Source organism: Rhinoraja longicauda, unplaced genomic scaffold, assembly GCF_053455715.1.
Source record: "Rhinoraja longicauda isolate Sanriku21f unplaced genomic scaffold, sRhiLon1.1 Scf000307, whole genome shotgun sequence".
Classification (NCBI taxonomy): Eukaryota; Metazoa; Chordata; class Chondrichthyes; order Rajiformes; family Arhynchobatidae; genus Rhinoraja; species Rhinoraja longicauda.
The window spans coordinates 98928-125149 of record NW_027601525.1 but is presented as its reverse complement, the minus strand read 5'-3'; the positions used below and the strand labels follow the sequence as shown (position 1 = coordinate 125149).

At 50.5% G+C, this 26222-nt stretch overlaps 1 protein-coding gene across 1 annotated transcript in view; it reads right to left on the bottom strand.

Annotated features, from left to right (window-relative positions):
* Positions 1-154: 154 nt before the first annotated feature.
* LOC144590770 (sialic acid-binding Ig-like lectin 13) overlaps positions 155-26222 on the bottom strand; it is a gene marked incomplete at its 3' end in the record, with an annotated part of 39956 nt that continues 13888 nt past the window's right edge. The window contains exons 2-8 of the mRNA XM_078395190.1: positions 20860-20941; positions 19147-19512; positions 14608-14901; positions 13714-13995; positions 5530-5811; positions 2526-2642; positions 155-219 (exon numbers count right to left, since the gene is read on the bottom strand). Of these exons, the coding sequence (XP_078251316.1) occupies positions 155-219; positions 2526-2642; positions 5530-5811; positions 13714-13995; positions 14608-14901; positions 19147-19512; positions 20860-20899 (1446 nt within the window). The remainder of the gene's footprint in view (positions 220-2525; positions 2643-5529; positions 5812-13713; positions 13996-14607; positions 14902-19146; positions 19513-20859; positions 20942-26222) is intronic.

The window sequence follows — 26222 nt, the reverse complement described above, 5'->3', positions numbered from 1 at the left end:
GAGACTGGTCCTTGATTATGCTGCTGGCCTTGCCGAGGCAGCGTGAGGTGCAGATGGCCGCGGTCATGGAGTTAGTATCTGAGGGGCAGTGCTGGTGTGGAGGGACAACAAGGAGACAAACGCCGACCTGCCTCTTTGCCACAACAGTGCCAACCTGATAGGGCGACTCCACCGGCCCATCTTCAGCTTTCTGCTCCTTCAGCTGTGCCACGGAACTTTCTGGAAGACAAAATTTCATTCAGACCGCTCACTTTCCTCTTTGCCTGTCTCCGATCTCTCTTTCTTCTGGAATTCCTTCATTCATCCTTCTCTCTCCCTCTCACTCTTCCTCATTCCTTTCATTATTCTTTCCCCGTATCCATCTTCCTCATTCAACCTCTTTCACACCATCGCGCCTCAATCCCTCCCTCCTTCCCTCCCTCCCTCATCCCCTCCCTCCCTCCCACATTAATTCTCTGACACACACCTTCCATTTCCCTATTTCTCCTCCTTTCCATGTCTCTTCCCATTGATCAGTGCGGGTGTCAGAGGTTACGGGGAGAAGGCAGGAAAATGGGGTTAGGAGGGATAGATCAGCCATGATTGAATGGCAGAGTAGACTTGATGGGCCAAATGGCCTATTTCTACTCCTGTCACATGACCGTATTCACCTTTTCTCCCACTGTAATTATTCAGAGTGAGAAAATTCCTGATGAGTTTGGTTTGATGAGCAGTGGCTAGAGTTTGGGGAGGAGTTTGGGTTTAGTTTAGAGATACAGCGCAGAAACAGGCCCTTCGGCCCATCGGGTCCATTAACGACCAGCGATCCCCACACATTAACACTATCCTACACACACTAGTGACAAATTTTTACATTTACCAAACCAATTTACCTACAAACCTGCACGTCTTTGGAGTGTGGGAAGAAACCGAAGATCACGGAGCGAACCCACGCAGGTCACGGGGAGAACGTACAAACTCCGCACAGAGAGCACCTACAGTTGGGATTGAACCCGGGTCTCCGGCGCTGCATTCGCTGTAAGGCAGCAACTCTACCGCTAAGCCACCGTGACCGCCGGTGCTTGGGGAGTGTGGGGGAGGGAATAGGGAAGGGTTCGGGTCTGTGGAGTGTGTGGGCAGAGGAAGAGAATGGGAAGTTGTGGGTGGTGGGAGGGAATGGGAAGGAGGTTGGGTCCATTGGGAGTGTGGGGAGCGGGAGAGAGTTTCAGTCCATGTGCAGTGTAGTGGGAGGGAATGGGGAGGAGATGGGTCCCTTGGGAGTGTGGATAGTGAGAGGGAATGGGGTGGCATTTTCAGTCCATGGGGAGTGGGGAGTGAATGGGGAGGGGTTTGTGTCCATGGGGAGTGTGGAGGGAGGGAATGGGGATGGGTTTGCGTTTGTGGGAAGTGTGGAGTGAATGGGGATGGGTTTGTTACCATGGGGAGTGTGGAGTGAATGGGGATGGGTTTGTTACCTTGGGGAGTGTGGAGTGAATGGGGATGGGTTTGTTACCATGGGGAGTGTGGAGTGAATGGGGATGGGTTTGCGTTTGTGGGGAGTGTGGAGTGAATGGGGATGGGTTTGTTACCATGGGGAGTGTGGAGTGAATGGGGATGGGTTTGTTACCATGGGGAGTGTGGAGTGAATGGGGATGGGTTTGTTACCATGGGGAGTGTGGAGTGAATGGGGATGGGTTTGTTACCATGGGGAGTGTGGAGTGAATGGGGATGGGTTTGTGCCCATGGGGCTTGTGGACAATGAGAGTGAATGGGATTGTGGGCAGCACTGAGATTGTTCCCAGATGATGTTGTTTATGCTGATGTGGATGAGGTATAAATATCAGCTCCAGGATACTTGGGCAATCTGTGCTGCCCCTCTTCCAAACACAGTGGTAGCAATGGGGAGGGGGGTTATGTGTAGGGTTGCCAACTGTCCTGTATTAGCAGGGACATCTCGTATTTTGGGCAAAATTGGTTTGTCCCGTACGGGACCGCCCTTGTCCCGTGTTAGGACCGGGGGGCGCTGTAGGCCCGGAAACTGTAGGCCCGGACGCTGTAGGCCCGGACGCTGTAGGCCCGGACACTGTATGCCTGGACAGTGTAGGCCCGGACACTGTATGCCTGGACAGTGTAGGCCCGGACAGTGTAGGCGCCTGGGCCGCTATAGGTCTGGACAGTGTAGGTCCGGACAGTGTAGGCCCGGACAGTGTAGGCGCCTGGGCCGCTATAGGTCCGGACAGTGTAGGTCCGGAGGCCCAGGCGCCACCTAACGATGGTTCCATAGCAACCCGCCTTCCGTCACGGACGGCCGCTATTGATGGAGCGGGAGCACGTGGCCACTGGCTGGGTGAGGTCACGCGTGGCGCTGGGCGGTGACGTCACCTTGTCCCTTATTTGGGAGTGAGATAGTTGGCACCCCTAGTTGGAGAGGGCCCTGATTTCAGGCTGACGCAGTGGGTACCTCCCCTCCCTCTCTCTCTCTCTCTCTCTCTCTCATGAGTAAATGGCAGTGAAGACATTCGGACATTTTCCAGATCGTCTCTCACCTCGTTTGCCGCGACATCGCGCTGCCCAGAAGATTGCGGCGGTGATGACGACACCAAGGGCGACGGCAAGAACAATCACGGCCACGACGTATTTCCCAGTCCTGTCCTGGCCACATACTGAGGGGTGGAGAAAGGAGTCGGTGAAAGCCCAGCTCCGAGACACAGACACCACAACTTAACCCCAGACCAAGCAGCGAAAGAGATTCTCCAGCATGCAGCTCTCCATTGGATTACACTGGAATTACATAACAGGCCATTCGGCCCGTCTTGTCCTGCTGTCCCTACTTTCCTCATCTCTCAGAATGTCCCACCTCCCTCTAAATCTACTTCTACTGTGCCCTCAACCCGCACCGAGAGCAGTGAGTCCACCACTCACCTCTCCCTGAGCAAAGCCATGTCCCTCTGAGGTCCCAACGGCTGTTTACTGCTGATGGCCTCCAGTTCTGCTCTTCCTCACACTCTGCCCACATTCACTCCATCCTAACCCTTCATTGTTTCAGAGTCGTGCAGTGGCACAGCACGGAAACAGGCCCTTCGGCACATCTCATCTAAGCAAGTCCCATTTGGTCCATTTATCTCTGAACCTTTCCTATCCATGTACCTGTCCAAATGTTGTTATTGAACAACTTCAACTACATCCTCTGGCAGTTCGTTCCCAGATACCAACCACCCTTTCTGTTAAAAAGTTGCCCCTCAGGTTCCTATTAATTTATTCCCTTCTACCTTCTAGTTCTCGATCACCCTATCCTAATTCTCCTCTCTAAGATCACCCACCCCTCAGTCTCCTGTGCTCCAGAGAAAATCTTCTCTGCACTCTTTCCAGCTTAATGACGTCTTTCCTGTAGCAAGGTGACTACAACTGAACAGGCAAAATGCAAATTGGAGGAGCAGCATCTCATAATTTCACTTGGGCAGCGTACAGCCCAGTGGTATGAATATTGATTTCTCTCACCTCAGGTAGCCCCGGCATTCCCTCTCTCTCTCTATCCCTCTCCCACCCATGTCGCACAAGCTTCTCATTTTCACCCAACAAACAACTAACAATGGCCTAGAACATAGAAACATAAAAATAGGTGCAGGAGGAGGCCATTCAGCCCTTCAAGCCAGCTTGCCATTCATTGTGATCATGTCTGATCATCCACAATCAGTAACCCGTGCCTGCCTTCTCCCCATATCCTTTGATTCCACTAGCCCCCAGAGCTCTATCTAACTCTCTCTTAAATCCATCCAGTGATTTGGCCTCCACTGCCCTCTGTGGCAGAGAATTCCACAAATTTACAACTCTCTGGGTAAAACTGTTCCTTCTCACCTCAGTTTTAAATGGCCTCCCCTTTATTCTAAGACAGTGGCCCCGGGTTCTGGACTCCCAAAACATTGGGAACATTTTTCCTGCATCTAGCTTGTGCAGTCATTTTATAATTTTATGTCTCTATAAGGTCCCCTCTCATCCTTCTAAACCAGTGAATACAAGCCTAGTCTTTTCAATCTATCCTCATATGACAGTCCCGCCATCCCAGGGATCAATCTCGTGAACCTACGCTGCACTGCCTCAATTACAAGGATGTCCTTCCTCAAATTAGGATACCAAAGCTGTACACAATACTCCAGGTCCGGTCTTACCAGGGCCCTATACAACTGCAGAAGAACCTATACTGAAATTCTCTCGTTATGAAGGTCAACATGCCATTAGCTTTCTTCACTTCCTGCTGTTCCTTTATAGAAACATAGAAAATAGGTGCAGGAGGAGGCCATTTGGCCCTTCGAGCCAGCACCGCCATTCATTGTGATCATGGCAGATCATCCACAATCAGTAACCTGTGCCCAACTTATCCCCATTCGCCTTGATTCTGCTAGCCTCGAGTAGTCCGGCACTCCCTCCTCCTCCCTGTACGCTCGGTAAATGGCTTTCGCCGCCAACAGCTCCATGGAGGGGAGTGGACGTGGGGGCCGAGTGGGTGGAGGGAAGGGTGGGGGTAGGAGGGGGGTGAGGGTGGGGGGAGGAGAGACTGGGGGAGGAGGGGGTGGGGAAGGAGAGAGTGGAGGAGGAAAGAGGGCGGGTGGTGGGGAAAGGGGGGGTGGGCGACAGTGAGAATGGGGCTGGAGGAGGAGAGAATGGGGGAAAGGGGGGTTGTGGGGAAAGGTGGGTGGGGGAAAGTGAGAGTGGGGGTAGGGGAGGAGAGAGGTGGGGGGGAGGGGGAGGGTGGGAGGAGAGAGTGGGGGTGGGGGTGAGGGTGAGGGGGAGGGGGAGAGTGGGGCTGGGGAGGAGGGCAGAGTGGGGCTAGGGAGGAGGGCAGAGTGGGGCTGGGGAGGAGGGCAGAGTGGGGGTAGGGGAGGAGAGAGTGGGGGGGAGGGGGAGGGTGGGAGGAGAGAGTGGGGGTGGGGGTGAGGGGGAGGGGGAGATTAGGGCTGGGGAGGAGGGCAGAGTGGGGCTGGGGAGGAGGGCAGAGTGGGGCTGGGGAGGAGGGCAGAGTGGGGGTGGGGGAGAGTGGGTGGGGAGGAGGGATGATTGGGATGGGGGCGACAGTGGGGTGCGGGCAGGGAAAGTGGGTGTGGGGGGAGGAGGGGGGGCCGAGTGGAGGTGAGGGGAGGGGTGAATAGCGGTGAGGAGGGGGGAATAGGGTGGAGGCAGGGCTGGGGGGAATGGGGATGGGGGCAGGGGAGGGGAAAGTGGGGTTGGGGTAGAGGGGATGGAGTGGGTCTGTGAGAGGAGGAGGGGGGTTAAGGGGGATTGAGTGGGGGGGGGGTTGAGAGTGCTACACCAATACAGGAGAGGCTTTGGGTCCACGGCTCACTCAGTGACACCCTCTCCCTTTCCCTGTTCCCCCTCTGTGAGGAATGGGCCCAACGGGTCCACTTGGTCCAGTATTATTTAAGCCTCTTCATCTTACAATAGGAGAGAGAGTGTGGGAGAGAGGCAGATGTACAATGATGTCCCTGCAATACATGATATATTCCATTAACTGCTCATTGATGTTCAGAGAGACATGACCGTGTGTCTACTCACATTCTACGACGAGGGTCACAGTCCCCTCCCCTGTCCCGTGTTCATTCTCCGCCACACACTGATAGTCCCCAGTGTCCCGCGGTGTCACCCGAAGGATTTTCAACCACAGCTCGTTGCTGGAACGTGTTGTGCTCAGCGTGACACCGAGATGTCGCCAGGTCAGGTTGGACGCTGGGAAACTCTGGACGGAGCATAGGATCGCTGCAGAGTTTCCTTCCTTTACACTGACCCCGTAATTGTTCACGTTGCTGGGGGAAGTGATGGAGAGATTCTGCGGCGCGTCTAAAGGCGAACGGTTTAAACTTGAGTTAACACGGCAGAATTCCACATGCCAACCAGGAGAATATGGAGAGAAAAGATGAAGGACGAATGTAACCAGTCTGAAGAAGGGTCTTGACCTTTATAGGGCCCTGGTGTGACCACATCTGGAGTATTGTGCGCAGTTTTGGTCTCCTAATTTGAGGAAGGACATTTCTTGCTATTGTGGGAGTGGAGCGTAGGTTCACCAGGGTAATCCCCGGGTTGGCGGGACTGTCATATGAGGAAAGATTGGAAAGACTGGGCTTGTATTCACTGGAATTTAGAAGGATGAGAAGGATTAGGCGAGTGGGCAAATGCATGGCAGATGCAATATAATGTGGATAAATGTGAGGTTATCCACTTTGGCGGCAAGAACAGGAAAGCAGAGTATTACCTGAATGGTGGCCAATTAGGAAAAGGGGAGATGCAACGTGACCTGGGTGTCATGGTGCACCAGTCATTGAAAGCAAGCATGCAGGTGCAGCAGGCAGTAAAGAAAGCGAATGGTATGTTAGCATTCATAGCAAGAGGATTTGAGTATAGGAGCAGGGAGGTTCTGCTGCAGTTGTACAGGGCCTTGGTGAGACCGCACCTGGAGTATTGTGTACAGTTTTGGTCTCCTAATCTGAGGAAAGACATTCTAGCCTTAGAGGGAGTACAGAGAAGGTTCACCAGATTGATCCCTGGGATGGCAGGACTTTCATATGAAGAAAGACTGGATAGACTAGGCTTATACTCGCTGGAATTTAGAAGACTGAGGGGGGATCTTATAGAAGCATATAAAATTCTTAAGGGGTTTGAGAGGCTAGATGCGGGAAGATTGTTCCCGATGTTGGGGAAGTCCAAAACAAGGGGTCACAGTTTAAGGATAAGGGGGAAGTCTTTTAGGACCGAGATGAGAAAACTTTTCTTCACACAGAGAGTGGTGAGTCTGTGGAATTCTCTGCCAAAGAAGGTAGTTGAGGCCAGTTCATTGGCTATATTTAAGAGGGAGCTAGATGTGGCCCTTGTGACTAAAGGGATCAGGGGGTATGGAGAGAAGGCAGGTACAGGTTACTGAGCTGGATGATCAGCCATGATCATATTGAATGGCAGTGCAGGCTCGGAGGGCCAAATGGCACCTATTTTCTATGTTTCTATGTATCATATGGAGACGTATAAAATTATAAAAGGACTGGACCAGCTAGATGCAGGAAAAATATTCCCAATGTTGGGGGAGTCCAGAACCAGGGGCCACAAAGTCTAAGAACAAAGGGGTGGCCATTTAAAACTAAGGTGAGAAAAAACTTTCTTCACCCTGAAATTTGTGGAATTCTCTGCCACAGAAGGCAGTGGAGGCCAATTCACTGGATTAATTTAAAAGAGAGTTAAGGGCATGTCCCACTTAGGCAATTTTTTAGGCGACTGTCAAAGTCGTAGCAGAACGCCAAAATTTTATTTTATCCGACGTCAATGACCACGACAATGCTGAGTCAGGTCGAGATTACACCGTCTTTGGAAACATCGCGAAATTCCCACGCTGTTAATGCTTCTCCGGCGTCCTAATTTTCGCTGAAATCACTGACAAGTCGGTAAGTATTTGAGAGTTTTCAACTATAATATCTTGTATGGGTTACTTAAAAACCAAGCTTCACGGTGACAAGACATAAACTGGATTGACTTCCAGTTTACTAATGGAGGTATTAAGAAATTTAATTTTAAAAGTGGTTACATGGATTTTTGTGAAAAGTGTGTGAGCATTCTTTGAAAATGTACGGGAGATGCATATCTGGTTTCTGGGTTGCATATCTGGGTTGGGAGCCTACTTTAAATGTGATCGCTGATGGCCATAAACATTGCGAAAATTCCCACGCTTACCTGACCGTGAAACTGTCGCCTCCAATCTACCTGTCAAATGTCCTGACAGTAAATAAATTGGTTAAACACAAGTATTTTATGGTATCTTGAAATGACTTTACTTGAAATGATTTTAATATTATGTGCTTCTAAATGCATCTAGGAGAAACTAGCAAACCTGGGGACAGCATGCGACAGCGCCCGCAATAAGCAACGGTACCTGGCGGCAAGCCAGCTGTGGCCGAGAAATTTCACTCTGGATGATTTCCCAGCGACGCGCTGAGATCCACTACGATTCTTGGAAGACTCCTCACGATCATGCACGCGACACCCTGGCGAACTGTCGGCGACAGCCTAGTCACCGGCAGTCGCCTTAAAATCGCCTAAGTGGGACAGGCCCTTACGATAGAGCTCTAGGGGCTAGTGGAATCAAGGCATATGGGGAGAAAGCAGGCACAGGTTACTGATTGTTGATGATCAGCCATGATCACAATGAATGGCGGTGCTGGCTCAAAGTGCCAAATGGCCTCCTCCTGCACCTTTTTTCCATGTTTCTATGTTTCTAAAAGTCACCCATTCCTTCTCTCCACAGATGCTGCCTGGCCCACTGAGTTACTCCAGCACTATGTACCTGTCCACGTTCTCCAGAGATGCTGTCTGACCCGCTGAGTTACTCCAGCACTTTGTACCTGTCCATGTTCTCCACAGAGATGCTGCCTGACCCGCTGAGTTACTCCAGCACTTTGTACCTGTCTACATTCCCCAGAGAAGCTATCTGTCCCACTGAGTTACTCCAGCACTTTGTGTCTATAAACCTTGAACACTTTGAACCATCCTACCACAACCAGAGAGCTGTCCTGAACTACTATCCACCTCATTGGTGACCCTCGGACTATCCTTGATTGGACTTTGCTGGCTTTACCTTGCACTAAACGTTATTCCCTTATTATGTATCAATACACTGTAAATGGCTCGATTGAAATACAAATGTAACCAGTCTGACGAAGGGTCTCGACCCGAAACGTCACCCATTCCTTCTCTCCAAAGATGCTGCCCGATCCACTGAGTTACTCCGGCACTTTGTACCTGTCCAGGTTCTGCGGAGATGCTGCCTGACCCCCTGAGTTACTCCGGCACTTTGTACCTGTCCACGTTCTGCAGAGATGCTGCCTGACCCGCTGAGTTACTCCAGCATTTTGTGTCTATCTTCGGTTTAAACCAGCGTCTGCAGTTCCTTCCTACACATTTCGTCTGCTCCACTGTGAAATCTCCGCAAGGTATGTCTAGTTTGAGGAAGTTCTCCTCTTTCTGACGAGAGTTAGAGTCTTAGGGTGATAGTGTGGAAACAGGCCCTTTTGCCCACACCAGCCAACAGGCCCCATCTGCACTTGTCCCACCTGCCCGCATTGGCCCATATCCCTCCAAACCTGTCCTATCCATGTACCTGTCCAACTGTTTCTTAAACGTTGGGATAGTCCCTGCCTCAACTACATCCTCTGGCAGCTTGTTCAATACACCAACTACCCTTTGTATGAAAAAGTCACCCCTCAGATTCCTATTCAATCTTTTCCCCTTCACCTTGTATCTATGTCCTCTGGTCCACGATTCCCCTACTCTCGGCAAGAGACTCTGTGCATCTACCCGATCTATTCCCCTCGTGATCTTATATGCCTCTATAAGATCCCCCCTCATCCTCCTGCGCTCCAAGGAATAGTGACCCAGCCGACTCAACCACTCCCTATAGCTCACACCTTCTAGTCCTGGCAACATCCTCGTAAATATTCTCTGAACCCTTTCAAGCTTGACAATATCTTTCCTACAACATGGTGCCCAGAACTTTACACAATATTCTAAATGCGATCTCACCAACGTCTTGTACAACTGCAACATGATCTGCCAACTTCTCTACTCGATACTCTGACTGATGGAGGCCAATGTGACAAAAGCCTTTGTGACCACCTTATCTACCTGCAACTCAACCTTCAAGGAACCACGCACCTGCACTCCCAGATCCCTCTGCTCCACAACGCTCCCCAGAGGCCTAACATTCACTGTGTAAGTCCTGCTCTTGTTAGACGTCCCAAAATGCAACACCTCACATTTCTCTGTATTAAACTCTTGCCCAGAGTAGGGGAATCGAGGACCAGAGGACGTTTCGGGTCGAGGCCCTTCTTTAGACTGGTGAGGGAGAAGGTAAACGAGAGATAAAGACGATGGTGTAGAGAGATAAAGAACAATGAATGTCAGATCGGAGAGCAGGAGGCATCACAGAGAGGGAGCAGGATGTGGCAGAACTGCAATCTTGTGAAAGATTGCAGCAGGATCTTGATCGATTGGCCAGATGGGCTGAGTACAAAGTGCTGCAGTAACTCAACGGGTCAGTCAGCGTCTCTGGAGAACGTGGACAGGTACAAAGTGCTGGAGTAACTCAGCGGGTCAGTCAGCGTCTCTGGAGAATGTGGACAGGTACAAAGTGCTGGAGTAACTCGGCGGATCAGTCAGCATCTCTGGAGAACGTGGACAGGTACAAAGTGCTGGAGTATCTTAGCGGGTCAGTCAGCGTCTCTGGAGAACGTGGACAGGTACAAAGTGCTGGAGTAACCCAGCGGGTCAGTCAGCGTCTCTGGAGAACGTGGACAGGTACAAAGTGCTGGAGTAACCCAGCGGGTCAGTCAGGGTCTCCGGAGAAAAGGAATAGGTGGCGTTTCGGGTCGAGACCCTTCTTCAAACTGAGAGCCGGGGACTGGGAAACGAGAGATATAGACGGCACAAATGAATGAAAGATATGCGAAAGCAACGTTGATCAGGTAAAATGTGGAGCGCACAATGGTCCATTGTTGGCTCTGGGGTAGGTGATAACGAGCTATACAGGCAATGATAATCATGAGGACGACAGTAAATAAAAGACGTACCTCACCTGAAACGTCACCTTCCCTTGTCTTTCAGGATTGAAAGCCTGAGCTACAGGGAGAGGTTGGGGCATAGAAACATAGAAAATAGGTGCAGGAGGCCATTTGGCCCTTCGAGCCAGCACCGCCATTCATTGTGATCACAGCTGATCATCCACAATCAGTAACCTGTGCCTGCCTTCTCCCCATATCCCTTGATTCCACTAGCCCCTAGAGCTCTATCCAACTCTCTCTTAAATCCATCCAGTGATTTGGCCTCCACTGCCCTCTGTGGCAGAGAATTCCACAAATTCACAACTCTGGGTGAAAAAGTTTCTTCTCACCTCAGTTTTAAATGACCTCCCTTTTATTCTTAGACTGTGTGTGTGGCCCCTGGTTCTGGACCCCAACATTGGGAACATTTTTCTTGCATCTAGCTTGTCCAGTCCTTTCATAATTTTATACGTCTCTATAAGATCCCCTCTCATCCTTCTAAACTCCAGTGAATACAAGCCCAGTCTTTCTGGGCAGGCTGGGATTCTACTCCTTGGAGTGCAGGAGGATGAGGGGTGATCTTACAGAGCTGTGCAAAATCATGGAGGGAATTGATCGGGTAGACGTACAGAGATTCTTGCCCAGAGTAGGGGAATCGAGGACCAGAGGACAGAGACTGAAGGTGAAAAGATTTAATGGAACCTGATGGGTTACTTTTTTCCACACAGAAGTTGGTGGGTGTATGGAACGAGCTGCCGGAGGAGGTGGTTGAGTCTGGGACTATCCCAACGTTTAAGGAACATTTGGACAGGTACATGGATAGGACAGGTTTGGAGGGATATGGGCCAAACGCGGGCAGATGGGACTAGTGTAGATGGGGCATGTTGGCCGGTTGACTCCATCTACACCTCACGCTGCCTTGGCAAGGCCAGCTGCATAATCAAGGACCAGTCTCACCCCCGGTCACTCCCTCTTCTCCCCTCTCCCATCAGGCAAGAGGTACAGAAGTTTGAAAACGCACACCTCCAGATTCAGGAACAGTTTCTTTCCCAGCTGTTAACAGGCAACTGAATGATCCTACCACAACCAGAGAGCAGTCCTGAACTACTATTTTACTATCTTTGATCGGACTTTACTGGCTTTTTCTTGCACTCAACGTTATTCCCTTATCTTGTATGCGTACACTGTGGACGGCACTATTGTAATCGTGTAGACACAAAAAGCTGGAGTAACTTAGCGGGACAGGCAGCATCTCTGGAGAGAAGGAATGGTGACATTTCGGGTCGAGACCCTTCTTCAGACAATAGGGAGAGGTTATCCCTAGCGTGTGTGGGATGGTGTTAGTGTGCGGGGATCGCTGGTTGGCGTGGGCTCGGTGGGTGGAAGGGCCTGTTTCCGCGATGTGTATCTATAAACTAAGAATGTGTGTGTGTGAGAGAGAGGGAGAGTGAGTGTGTATGTGAGTGAGCGTGAGAGAGAGGGTGTATGTGTGTGAGTGAGTGTGTGTGAGAGTGTGTGTGTGAGAGTGTGTGTGAGAGTGTGTGTGAGAGTGTAGGTGTGTGAGAGTGTAGGTGTGTGAGTGAGTGTGTGTGAGCGAGTGTGTGTGAGTGAGTGAGTGTGTGTGAGTGAGAGAGTGTGTGTGTGAGAGAGAGGGTGTGTGTTTGAGTGAGTGTGAGAGGGAGAGTGAGTGTGTGTGTGTGAGAGAGAGTGAGTGAGACAGTGTGTGTGAGAGAGAGGGAGAGGGAGTGAGTGTGTGAGAGTGTGTGGGAATGAGTGTGTGTGTGTGAGAGGGGGAGAGCGAGTGAGTGTGAGAGTGTGTGTGTGTCTATGTGAGAGGGGGAGAGAGTGAGTGTGAGAGTGTGAGTGAGAGTGAGTGTGTATGTGACAGAGAGAGTGAGTGTGTGTGAGAGAAAGGGAGAGTGTGTGTGAGAGAGTGTGTGTGAGAGGGTGAGTGAGAGGGTGAGTGTGTGAGAGAGAGGAGAGTGTGGGTGTGTGTGTGTGTGTGAGAGAGAGAGAGGGGGAGAGAGTGTGTGTGTGTGTGTGTGTGTGTGTGTGTGTGTGTGTGTGTGTGTGTGTGAGTGAGAAACATAGAAAATAGGTGCAGGAGTAGGCCATTCGGCCCTTCGAGCCTGTACGCACCGCCATTCAATATGATCATGGCTGATCATCCAACTCAGTAGCCTGTACCTGCCTTCTCTCCATACCCCCTGATCCCTTTAGCCACAAGGGCCATCTAAATCCCTCTTAAATATAGCCAATGAACTGGCCTCAACTACCTTCTGTGGCAGAGAATTCCACAGATTCACCACTCTCTGTGTGAAAAAAAACGTTCACATCTCGGTCCTAAAAGACTTCCCCCTTATCCTTAAGCTGTGACCCCTGGTTCTGAACTTCCCCAACATCGGGAACAATCTTCCCGCATCTAGCCTCTCCAACCCCTTAAGAATTTTATATGTTTCAATAAGATCCCCCCTCAGTCTTCTAAATTCCAGCGAGTATAAGCCTAGTCTATCCAGTCTTTCTTCATATGAAAGTCCTGCCATTCCAGGGATGAATCTGGTGAACCTTCTCTGTACTCCCTCCAAGGCTAGAATGTCTTTCCTCAGATTAGGAGACCAAAACTGTACACAATACTCCAGGTGCGGTCTCACCAAGGCCCTGTACAACTGCAGCAGTACCTCCCTGCTCCTATACTCAAATCCTCTTGCTATGAATGCCAACATACCATTCGCTTTCTTCACTGCCTGCTGCACCTGCATGCTTGCTTTCAATGACTGATGCACCATGACACCCAGGTCACGTTGCATCTCCCCTTTTCCTAATTGGCCACCATTCAGGTAATACTCTGCTTAGAGTTTAGAGAGAGGGAGAGTGTGTGTGTGTGTGTGTGTGTGTGTGTGTGTGTGTGTGTGTGTGTGAGAGTGAGTGAGTGAGTGAGTGAGTGAGTGAGTGAGTGAGTGAGTGAGTGAGTGAGTGAGTGAGTGAGTGAGTGAGTGAGTGAGTGAGTGAGTGAGTGAGTGAGTGAGTGAGTGAGTGAGTGAGTGAGTGAGTGAGTGAGTGAGTGAGTGTGTGTGTGTGTGTGTGTGTGTGTGGTGAGCTCCATCATCTGTGATGGCCCAATAATCCATCTGTCGTTATAGAGTTGTGTCAGTGTGTGTGTACTCACATTCTACAGTGAGGGTCACATCCCTCTCTGTTGTCCCGTGTTCATTCTGTGCCACACACTGATAGACCCCAGCGTCCTGCGGTGCCAGCTGAGGGAACTCCATCCACAGCTCGTTGCTGGAACGTGTTGTGTTCAGCGTGACACCGAGATGTCGCCACGTCAGGTTAGACGCTGGTAAACTCTGGACGGAGCAGAGGATCGCTGCAGAGTTTCCTTCCTTCACACTGACCCCGGAACTGTTCATGTTGTTGGGGGAAGTGATGGAGAGATTCTGGGGGGCATCTGCAAAAAGATAAAATTTAGCAGCCAGTTTTGCGGCACTTTCAATTATCCTTGGATTATGAAAGACTTCAGACTTGAGATACAGCGCGGAAACGGGCTCTTCGGCCCACCATGTCCACGCTGACCATCGCTCACCCGTTCACACACTAGTTCTTTGTTTAGTTTCGAGATACAGCACGGAAACAGGCCCTTCAGCCCACCGAGTCCGCGCCGACCAGCGATCCCCGCATATCCTACACAATATCCTATCCACTATCCTACACAAACTAGGGACAATTTTTACATTTACCAAGCCAATTAACCTACAAACCAGCACGTCTTTGGAGTGTGGGAGGAAACCGAAGATCTCAGAGAAAACCCAAGCAGGTCGCAGGTCGTGGGCAGAACGTACAAACTCCGTACAGACAGCACCCGCAGTCGGGATCGAACCTGGGTCCCTGACGCTGCATTTGCTGTAAGTAGCAGCAACTCTACTGCTGTGCCACCGTGCCACCCACAAATTACTTGATGGGCCGAATGGTCTAATTCTGCTCCTATCATCTATGACCTTATGTACCAGCACTGCGAATAGATGATTGCTGTTCCTGCACAATAAACGATCTCCATACTTACATTGCACAGTCAGTGTGAGTTTCTGCTTGGATGAGACAGTTGGGTAACTGACTTTGCAGGTGAGGTCTTGCCCGTGATGTTTGGGCGCTGGGGTCAGGGACAGAACAGAAGTATATGTCAGCGTGTCACCCGGCTGAGTTTTGCTGTGCGAGACTGACGATGGTATATCAGCGGGGGTGACCCAGGTTAATTTGGGTGCCGTTCCATCACACGTGGTGTTGAAGGAGCAGGTCACGTTCACAGGCTGACCTGCCACCATTTTAGCAGGGAATATCATGGGTTTATCTGTGAAAGCTAACACACAGAGAAACGGATACTTTTAGTTAAATATCATTAGATGCATCGGTTCACATCGAAATCCCAGTCTTGGGTTGCCAACTGTCCCATATTAATAATAATAATAATAATAAACATTTATTTTTTATAGCGCTTTTCCAAGTGCTCAAAGACGCTTTACAAAAACAGTCAAGACATAAAAACAAACGAACTGTCCTGACGGAGAAGCGGCGAACAAATAGCGCCAGCGTCCTCTCACGTCAGGGTCCGGCAGTAGACAATAAAGAACACAAGACACACAATTACAATTTTTAACACAAACAGCCATCACAGTGATTGCTCCAGGCACACCCTCACTGTGATGGAAGGCAAAGAAAAGTCTTATCTCCTCCTCATTCTTCTCCCGTGGTGCCACGAGGCGATCGAGGCTCCCAACTCTTGAAGCCCCCACCGGGCGATGGAAAGTCCCAGGGCCGAGCCGAGCAGGCCGATGAAGGTCCTGAGCCCCCACCGGGCGATGGAAAGTGCCGCGGCCAGGCCATGCAGGGCGATGAAGGTCCTGCGAGCGGGGCAATCAAACCTCGCGCTCCGGGGCGGTCGAAGCTGCTACGGCTGGAGCTCCCGAAAGCCGGTCGCCAGCCAGGGACCTGCGAGCTCCTGATGTTGCGGTTTGCAGGGCCCACGGCCGAAGCCTCCGAGATGGTAAGTCCAGGCCCTGCGACCGGAGTCTTCAAGGTCGATCCCAGCTGGAGGCCGCCAACTCCACGGTGTTAGGCCGTAGCGCGAACGGAGATACGACACGATAAAGGTCGCATCTCCGTTGAGGAGATTGGAAAAAAAGGTTTCCCCCACCCCCCACCACCCCCCACATATACAGAGTTAAAAATAGATCAAAACGTACATTTAAACGATGACAATAGAAAAAAAAAAGAAAAAAAAGACAGAGAGACTGCCGGTGAGCCGCAGCTGCAGAACACAGCCACGCCCCTAACACGCCACGCCACGTCGGGACATCCCGTATTTTGGGCTAAATTGGATTTTCCCATACAAGACTACCCTTGCCCCGTATTAGGCTCGAGGAACAGTGTAGGCCCGGACAGTGTAGGCCCGGACAGTGCAGGCCCGGACAGTGCAGGCCTGGACAGTGTAGGCCCAGAGGCCCAGGCACCCCCTAACGGAGGTTGCGTAGCAACCCCCCTCCCGCCCCGGGCGGCCGCCATTGGTTGAGCGTGAGCACATGGCCGCTGGCTGAGTGAGGTCACGAGCGGCGCGGGGCGGTGACGTCTCCTTGTTTCGTATTTGGGAGTACTATAGTTGGCACCCCTATCCCAGTCCCACAAGTAAATGGACATTCACAAGGATGATCCATGAACAGGGAGGAACAATGGTCAGGGGAAGTTGAAAAGGCCAGGGATCAGTAATGTCATGATGGCCTGTGATCAGGTAGATGGGGGCAGGATTCTCCACTGAGGGCTGTAAGGAGACCAAACATAGACTGGCCGATCATTTCGCTGAACATCTTCCCTCAGTCCGCCTGAACCTACCTGATCTCCCGGTTGTTAAACACTATTTCCCCTTCTCATACTGACCTTTCTGTCCTGGGCCTCCTCCATTGTCAGAGTGAGGCCAAACGCAAATTGGAGGAACAGCACCTCATATTTCACTTGGGCAGCTCACAGCCCAGTGGTATGAACATTGACCTCTCTGACTTCAAGTAACCCTTGCATTCTCTCTCTCTCCATCCCTCCCCCTTCCCAGTTCTTCGACGAGCCTATCTCCGACTACATTTTATCTCTGTTTGCTCTGTTTTTACCTTCTCCCCGCTAACAATGATCTGTTGTACATTTTCCTCAATCTCCATCCTTTGTCCTGTTTTCACCTCACACTTCCTTATCTATGTATCTCCCTCACCCCTGACTTCAGTTTGAAGGGTCTCGATCCGAAACGTCACCCATTCCTTCTATCCAGTGATGCTGCCTGTCCCACTGAGTTACTCCAGCATTTTGTATTGATCTTTAAACCAGCATCTGCAGTTCCTTCCAACAATAAACAGCTACCAATGGCCTGTTCCCTTTATCACCGTTACTTTTTTTGCGCATCTTTCATCCATTTGTTCTATATCTCTCTACTTCACTGTCTATACCTCTCGTTTCCCTCTCCCCTGACTCTCAATCTGAAGGGTCTCGACCCAAAATGTCACCTATTCCTTTTCTCCAGAGATACTGCCTGACCCGCTGAATTACTCCAGCACCTTGTACCTGTCCACATTCTCCAGAGATACTGCCTGACCCGCTGAGTTACTCCAGCACTTTGTACCTGTCCACATTCACCAGAGATGCTGACTGACCAGCTTAGTTACTCCAGCAGTTTGTACCTGTCCACATTCTCCAGAGATGCTGACTGACCAGCTTAGTTACTCCAACACCTTGTACCTGTCCACATTCTCCAGCGATGCTGCCTGACCCTCTGAGTTACTCCACCTTTTTGTGTCTACCTTAGGATAAGACAGTCACTGATAAATCTAATGGTTAATAACATTCCTAAGAGAAACGTGGGGAAATAAGGTCCTTGCTACTGTAGGGAATGCATATGGACAGGAAGGGTTCAGAGGGTGGGGGCCAAATATGGGCATTGGGACTAGCCCAGAATGCCAACATGGTTGGTATGGAGTAGATGGGCAGAAGGGCCTGTTTCCATGCTGTATATGACTTCGTCATGGGTGGAGATGAGTTTACAAAGAAGCTAGAAAAACCTGCAAAGGCCAGAGGAATGCACATTTAGTATTAGTACTGGTTTTTATTGTTATGTGTACTAAGATACAGTGAAAAGCTATGTTTTGTGCTACGCAAGCAGATTAAACCATTCATGAGGAAAACAAGATGTGCAGAAGAGAAAATAAAGAGGGCACCGAATATAATGCCACAGCGACAGAGAAAGTGCAGATGAAAAAAGTGCAAGGGCTGCAATGAAGTAGATTGGAAGGTAGGTCTTTTGTCCCTAGCTTACAAGAGGTACAACCAAGTGTGTGATAACAACAGGGAAGAAGCTTTTTCTGAATCTGGTATGATGTGCTTTCAGCAGGGGGAAGAGAGAATGACCGGGTTATGAGTGGTACTTGTTTATATTGGCTGCTTTACCGAGGCAACGAGAAGTGTAGATGGAATCACTGTTAGCAATGTACACCGATCAGCCAAAACATTATGACCACTGACAGGTGAAGTGAATAACATTGATTATCTTGTTACAATGGCACCTGTCAAGGGGTGGGATATATTAGGCAGCAAGTGAACAGTCAGTTCTTGAAGTTGATGTGTTGGATGCAGGAGAAATGGGCAGGAGTGAAGACCCGAGTGACTTTGACAAGGGCCAAATTGTTATGGCCGGACGACTGGGTCAGAGCATCTGCGAAACAGCCAGGCTTGTGGGGTGCTCCCGGTCAGCAGTGGCGAGTACCGACCTACAGTGGTCCGAGGAGGGACAAACCACAAACCGGCGACAGGGTGTTGGGCGCCCAAGGCTCATCGATGCGCGAGGGCAGTGATGGCATCCTGATGCACTGTGGGAAGACGACAAGCCGGTGGAGGGAGTGTGATGCTCTGGGCAATGTTCTGCTGGGAAACCCTGGGTCCAGCCATTCATGGTGGACGTCATTTTGACTCATGTCACCTACCTAGACATCATTGAAGACCAGGTACACCGCTTCATGGCAATGGTATTCCCTGATGGCAGTGGCCTCTTTCAGCAGGATAATGCGCCCTGCCACACTGCACACATTGTTCGGGAATGGTTTGAGGAACACGATGAAGTGTTCACGGTGTTGCCCTGGCCTCCAAATTCTCCAGATCTCAATCCGATTGAGCATCTGTGGGATGTGCTGGATCGACAAGTCTGATCCACGGCGGCTCCACCTCGCATCTTACAGGACTTGAAGGATCTGCTGCTAATGTTTTGGTGCCAGATACCACAGGACTCCTTCAGGGGGCTTGTACAGTCCATGCCTCGGCGGGTCGGCGCTGTTTTGGCGGCACACGGAGGACCAACAGCATATTAGGCAGGTGGTCATAATGTTTTGGCTCATCAGTGTATATGGGCAATGCAAACCTAATAATAGCGCAAAAACTGGAGGTATCGTAATCGTCAGAAATGAGCCGAGGCTCCTGATGCTGCGGTGTGTGTGTGTGTGAACAGGGAACGTGTACAGTTCATGTTATTCCCCACTCACTGCTGAGCATCTGATGTTGAGTGATTATACAACGCACTTACCAATAACATTGAGCCGTGTTACAGGGTGGTAGTTGAAAATCCATCCAGTGAATTCAACTCTGAAAAAGTAGGGACCATGGTCATCCTGTGTGACGTTGTCTATAACCAGGGAACAGTCGTTGTCTCTCAGATCTCCAGACAGCCGGGTCCGATGGCGAAACTTTGATGATTCTTGACTGGGATTCCCGGAGTGGAAGGCTACAGAATGTTTGTTGTTTAGCTTCCCACCTTTATACCAGATTCCCGTCCGATCTTCATTCCTGTGAGCCGACGGGTAAGTGTAGTTACACGGAATCCGTGCACACAAACCATTCTGCGCTGTCACATGTCTTGGATTGCCCGCAGTCCACTGTCCCGACACCTCGGCTGAGGAGAGAAGGAATAATCTTTAGTACCGTGCAGGAAGGAACTGCAGATCCTGTTTTAAACTGAAGATAGACACAAAGTGCTGGAGTAACTCAGTGGGACAGGCAGCCTCTCTAGAGAGGAGGAATGAGTGACGTTTTGGGTCGAGACCCTTCTTCAGACTGGAGTCAGAGGAGAGGGAAATGGGAGACATAGACGGTGATGTGGAGAGATATAGAACAAATAAATGAAATTTTTGCAAAAAAGGAACGATGATAAAGGAAATAGACCATTATTAGCTGTTGATAAACTCAAAATGTTGGAGCAACTCAGCGGGGCAGGCAGCATCTCTGGAGAAAAGGAATGGGGGACGTTTCAGGTTGTGACCTTTCAGATTGTTAGCTGTTTGCGAGGTGAGAACGAGAAGCTGGTGCACATCTTGTGCTCCCTCACCACCCCTCCATTTAGTGTGGCTCTCCCTCCTCACTGCCCCTCCCACAGCACGGCACTCCCTCCTCACCGCCCCTCCCGCACTGCATCACTCCCTCCCCACCGCCCCTCCCACCGCGCCACACTCCCTCCTCACTGCCCCTCCCACAGCACGGCACTCCCTCCTCACCGCCCCTCCCGCACTGTATCACTCCCTCCTCACCACCCCTCCCACAGCACGGCACTCCCTCCTCACCACCCCTCCCACAGCACGGCACTCCCTCCTCACCGTCCCTCCCACCGCGCCACGCTCCTTCCACACTGCCTCTCCCACAGCACGGCACTCCCTCCTCACTGCCCCTCCCACAGCACGGCGCTCCCTCCTCACTGCCCCTCCCACCGCGCCACGCTCCTTCCACACCACCCCTCCCACAGCACGGCGCTCCCTCCTCACCGCCCCTCCCACAGTGACGAAGAATGGGTGACGTTTCGGGTCGAAACCCTTCTACAGTCTGAAGAAGGGTCTCGACCCGAAACGTCACCCATTCTTTCTCTCCAGAGATGCTGCCTGTCCTGCTGAGTTACTCCAGCGTTTTGTGTCTACCTTCGATTTAAACCAGCATCTGCAGTTCTTTCCTACTGAATATTCATACCACTGGGTTGTAAGCTGCCCAAGCGAAATATGAAATGCTGTTCCTCCAATTTGCGCTGGGCCTCACTCTGACGGTGGAGGAGGCCAGGACAAAGGACAGTGTGGGAATAGGAGGGGGAGTTAAAGTGTTTGGCAACCGGTAGATCGGGTTGGTCCAGGCGGACTGAGCGAAGGTGTTCAGCGAAACGATCATAGCGGTCCCAGCCCCGAACCTTACGGAACTCCGCTAGTCACCGACCAGTAAAAGCCCCCTCGCCAGAAAACACCTGAGTTGCTGCTGATGGTACCTTGGAGAAGGGTCAGGAGGAAGAACGATCTCCCGATCATCGTCCGATCCCAGATACCCCGTCAGTGTCCCGATCTCCTGGTCTGGAAGAGAAAGTAATTGCAGTAAAACTCCAGCGACCAATCTATCTATCTATCTATATACTAAAACTCTCGTTTGTTTGTTTGTTTGTTCCTGAACTACAGCCAAAACGGTACACGATAGCGCAACAATTTTAGGCCCACCTTACTCACCGTTGTCCCTTTTTGTGCAAATGGAAGAAGTTTCAGTGAAATCGGTGCTATATTTTAAAAGCTATTCACATTTTAAAGTTTAAATCTATATCCGAGGGAGGGAGGGGGGGGAGGAGGGAGGATAAGGGGGGGCTGAGGGGGATGGAGGTTGAGGGGGAGGAGAAGGGGGAAGAGGAAGGGGGAGGGGGTGGAGGGAGTGGGAGGGGAGTGTCGGAGGGGCCAGGGGTGGGGGGAGGGGGGGTTAGGGGAGCGGTGTGGAGGGGAGGGTGGGGGGGGAAAGAGAGGGTGCTGCACCAATGCAGGAGAGGTTTGGGCCCAACTGGTCCACTTGCTCTAGTGTATTACTAAAACTCTCATCTTGTTTGTTTGTTTGTCCGTACGTACCCGAAATACAGCCAAAACGGTACACAATAGCGCAACAATTTTAGGCCCAACTTACTCACCATTGGCCTGCAGTTCAAATGGTTGCTATATTTTAAAAGTTATCCACCTTTTAAACTTTAAAAGATCACTTTTTAAACTTTCAGAAATTTGATTGGCTCCACCACCTCCCCCCACGTGGGGTCCGGCACATCCTGATTGGCTACCTCCATGTTTGACGTCACAATGGGAACCCAACGGGTCCGTGCCTGCGCAGTTGGGGCCCGTTGATCTAATACTTACGCAACATGGCCGCCGGATCCTTGCGTGCGCAGTTGGGGGAGGGTTGCCGCTCGGAGGGGGGGGGGGCGGGACCAGTCCGAGTCACGGGAGTGGCGGCCAATGGGGGGGGGGGGGGGGGGGGGAAGTAGTGATCTCAGCTCTCCATGCCGGGCGATCTGACCCTGGGTCGGGGCTGGTCCAACCTTCTGCGGCTTGGAGCTTCCCGACATCGGTCTCTACCCGAGACTATGAGCTCCTCGATGTTGAAGTCTGCAGGCCGTGGTTAGAGCGTCGATCCCAGGCAAAGGATCACAGGCTCTGATGGAAAGTCCTCGGCCCCATGGTGGGGCTCAAAGTCAGTCCCGAGCAAGGCCTCCAGCTCCATGATGTTAGGCCACAGAGCGACCAGAGATACCATCTGGAAAACAATTGCATCTCCGGCATTTGAGCCCCGTATCTGAGGAAGGATGTGCTGGCTCTGGAGAGGATCCAGAGGAGGTTTACAAGAACGATCCCAGGAATGAGTGGGTTTGCATATGATGAGCGTTTGTCGGCACTGGCCCTGTGCTCGCTGGAGTTTAGAAGAATGAGGGGAACATCATTGAAACTTACTGAATAGTGAAAGGCTTGGAGAGAGTGGATGGGACAGGATATTTCGAATAGTGGGAGAGGTCATAGACTCAGAATTAAAGGACGTTCTTTTATGAAGGACATGAGGAGGAATTTCTTTAGTCAGAGGGTGGCGAATCTGTGGAATTCTTTGCCACAGAAGGATGTGGAGGCCAAGTCAAGGTTTCAAGGTCAGTTTATTGTCACATGTACCAATTGAGGTACAATGAAATTTAAATTACCATACAGCCATACTAAAAAATTAGTACGGGTGTCAGGGGTTATGGGGAGAAGGCAGGAGAATGGGGTTAGGAGTGACAGATCAGCCATGATTTACAAACATCGAAAATAGGTGCAGGAGTAGGCCATTCGGCCCTTCGAGCCTGCACCGCCATTCAATATGATCATGGCTGATCATCCAGCTCAGTAACCTGTACCTGCCTTCTCTCCATACCCCCTGACCCCTTTAGCCACAAGGGCCACATCTAACTCCCTCTTAAATATAGCCAATGAACTGGCCTCAACTACCTTCTGTGGCAGAGAATTCCACAGACTCACCACTCTCTGTGTGAAGAAATGTTTTCTCATCTCGGTCCTAAAAGACTTCCCCCTTATCCTTAAGCTGTGACCCCTGGTTTTGGACTTCCCCAACATCGGGAACAATCTTCCCGCATCTAGCCTCTCCAACCCCTTAAGAATTTTATATGTTTCAATAAGATCGCCCTTCAGTCTTCTAAATTCCAGCGAGTATAAGCCTAGTCTATCCAGTCTTTCTTCATATGAAAGTCCTGCCATTCCAGGGATCAATCTGGTGAACCTTCTCTGTACTCCCTCTAAGGCTAGAATGTCTTTCCTCAGATTAGGAGACCAAAACTGTACACAATACTCCAGGTGCGGTCTCACCAAGGCCCTGTACAACTGCAGCAGAACCTCCCTGCTCCTATACTCAAATCCTCTTGCTATGAATGCCAACATACCATTCGCTTTCTTCACTGCCTGCTGCACCTGCACGCTTGCTTTCGATGACTGGTGCACCATGACACCCAGGTCACGTTGCATCTCCCCTTTTCCTAATTGGACACCATTCAGGTAATACTCTGCTTTCCTGTTCTTGCCGCCAAAGTGGATAACCTCACATTTATCCACATTATATTGCATCTGCCATGCATTTGCCCACTCTCCTAATCTATCCAAGTCACTCTGCAGCCTCCTAGCATCCTCCTCGCAGCTAACACTTCCACCCAACTTCGTGTCATCCGCAAACGTAGAGATATTGCATTCAATTCCCTCGTCCAATCATTAATATATATATTGTAAATAACTGGGGTCCCAGCACTGAGCCTTGCGGTACCCCACTAGTCACTGCCTGCCATTCCGAAAAGGACCTGTTTATTCCTACTCTTTGCTTCCTGTCCGCCAACCAATTCTCTATCCACCTCAACACTGAACCCCCAATACCATGTGCTTTAAGTTTGTAACCCAATCTCTTATGTGGGACCTTGTCGAAGGCCTTCTGAAAGTCCAGGTATAACACATCGACTGGTTCTCCCTTATCCACTCTACTAGTTACATCTTCTTCCTCAGCACCCCTGCCAATTTGGTTCACCCAATCTATATGTAGATTGAAGTCACCCATTATAACTGCTGCACCTTTAGTGCACGCATTTCTAATTTCCTGTTTGATGCCATCCCCAACCTCACTACTGCTGTTAGGTGGCCTGTACACAACTCCCACTATCGTTTTCTGCCCCTTAGTGTTTCGCAACTCTAACCGTATCGATTCCACATCCTCCAAGCTAATGTCCTTCCTTTCCACTGCTTTAATCTCCTCTCTAACCAGCAACGCTACCCCACCTCCTTTTCCTTTCTGTCTATCCCGCCTGAATATAGAATATCCCTGGATGTTGAGCTCCCAGCCTTGGTCACCCTGGAGCCATGTCTCCGTAATCCCAACTATATCATAATAATTAATAACTATCTCCACATTTAATTCATCCGCCTTATTACGTATACTCCTTGCATTGAGACACAAAGCCTTCAGGCTTGTTTTTACAACTCTCTTACCCCTTATACAATTATGTTGAAAAGTGGCCCTTTTTGATTTTTGCCCTGGATTTGTCTGCCTGCCACTTTTACTTTTCACCTTGCTACCTATTGCTTCTACCCTCATTTTACACCCCTCTGTCTCTCTGCTCCTGCTCCCATCCCCCTGCCACATTAGTTTAAATCCTCCCCGACAGCACTGGCAAACACTCCCCCTAGGACATTGGTTCCATTCCAGTTCAAGTGCAGACCGTCCTGTTTGTACTGGTCCCACCTCTCCCAGAACTGGTTCCAATGTCCTAAAAATTTGAATCCCTCCCCCTTGCACCATTTTTCAAGCCACGTATTCATCTGAAATATCCGCCTATTCCTACTCTGACTAGCACGTGGCACTGGTAGTAATCCAGAGATTATTACCTTTGAGGTCCTACTTTAAAGTTTATCTCCTAGCTCTCTAAATTCACCTTGTAGGACCTCATCCCGTTTTTTACCTATATCGTTGGTGCCAATGTGCACCACGACAACTGGCTGCTCACCCTCCCCCTCCAGAATGTCCTGCAGCCGCTCAGAGATATCCCTGACCCTTGCACCAGGGAGGCAACATACCATCCTGGAGTCTCGTTTGCGGCTGCAGAAACGCCTATCTATTCCCCTTACAATTGAATCCCCTATCACTATAGCCCTTCCACTCTTTTTCCTCCCCTCTTTTGCCGCAGAGCCACCCACGGTGCCATGAACTTGGCTGCTGCTGCCTTCCCCTGATGAGTCATCTCCCCCAACAGTATCCAAAATGGCATATCTGTTTAGGAGGGAGATGACCGCAGGGGACTCCTGCACTACCTGCCTACTGCTACGCTGGCTAGTGGCCACCCGTTTCCTTTCTGTCCGCTTATCTTTTCCCTGCGGTGTGGCCAACTCACTGTACGTGCTATTCACGACCTTCTCAGCATCGTGGATGCTCCAGAATGAGTCCAACCGCAGCTCCAACCGTTCAATGCGGTCTACCAGGAGCTGCAGCTGGACACACTTCCTGCACACGTAGTCATCAGGGACACCAACAATATCCCTGATCTCCCACATGTTGCAGGATGAGCAATCCACGGGGCCGATCTCACCTGACATGTCTTACCCCCAAATTAAATCAAATCCCTCTTAATCCTTTAAACTGTACCTTTACTAAAAAGCACTGAACCCTTAACTCACTGAACCCTTAACTCACTGAACCCTTAACTCACTGAACCCTTAACTCACTGAACCCTTAACTCACTCAACCCTTAAATCACTGAACCCTTAACTCACTGAACCCTTAACTCACTGAACCCTTAACTCACTGAACCCTTAACTCACTGAACCCTTAACTCACTGAACCCTTAAATCACTGAACCCTTAAATCACTGAACCCTTAACTCACTGAACCCTTAAATCACTGAACCCTTAACTCACTGAACCCTTAACTCACTGAACCCTTAACTCACTGAACCCTTAACTCACTGAACCCTTAACTCACTGAACCCTTAACTCACTGAACCCTTAACTCACTGAACCCTTAACTCACTGAACCCTTAAATCACTGAACCCTTAACTCACTGAACCCTTAACTCACTGAACCCTTAACTCACTCAACCCTTAACTCACTCAACCCTTAAATCACTGAACCCTTAACTCACTGAACCCTTAAATCACTGAACCCTTAACTCACCGAACCTTTAACTCACCGAACCCTTAACTCACCGAACCCTTAACTCACCGAACCCTTAACTCACCGAACCCTTAACTCACCGAACCCTTAACTCACCGAACCCTTAACTCACCGAACCCTTAACTCACCGAACCCTTA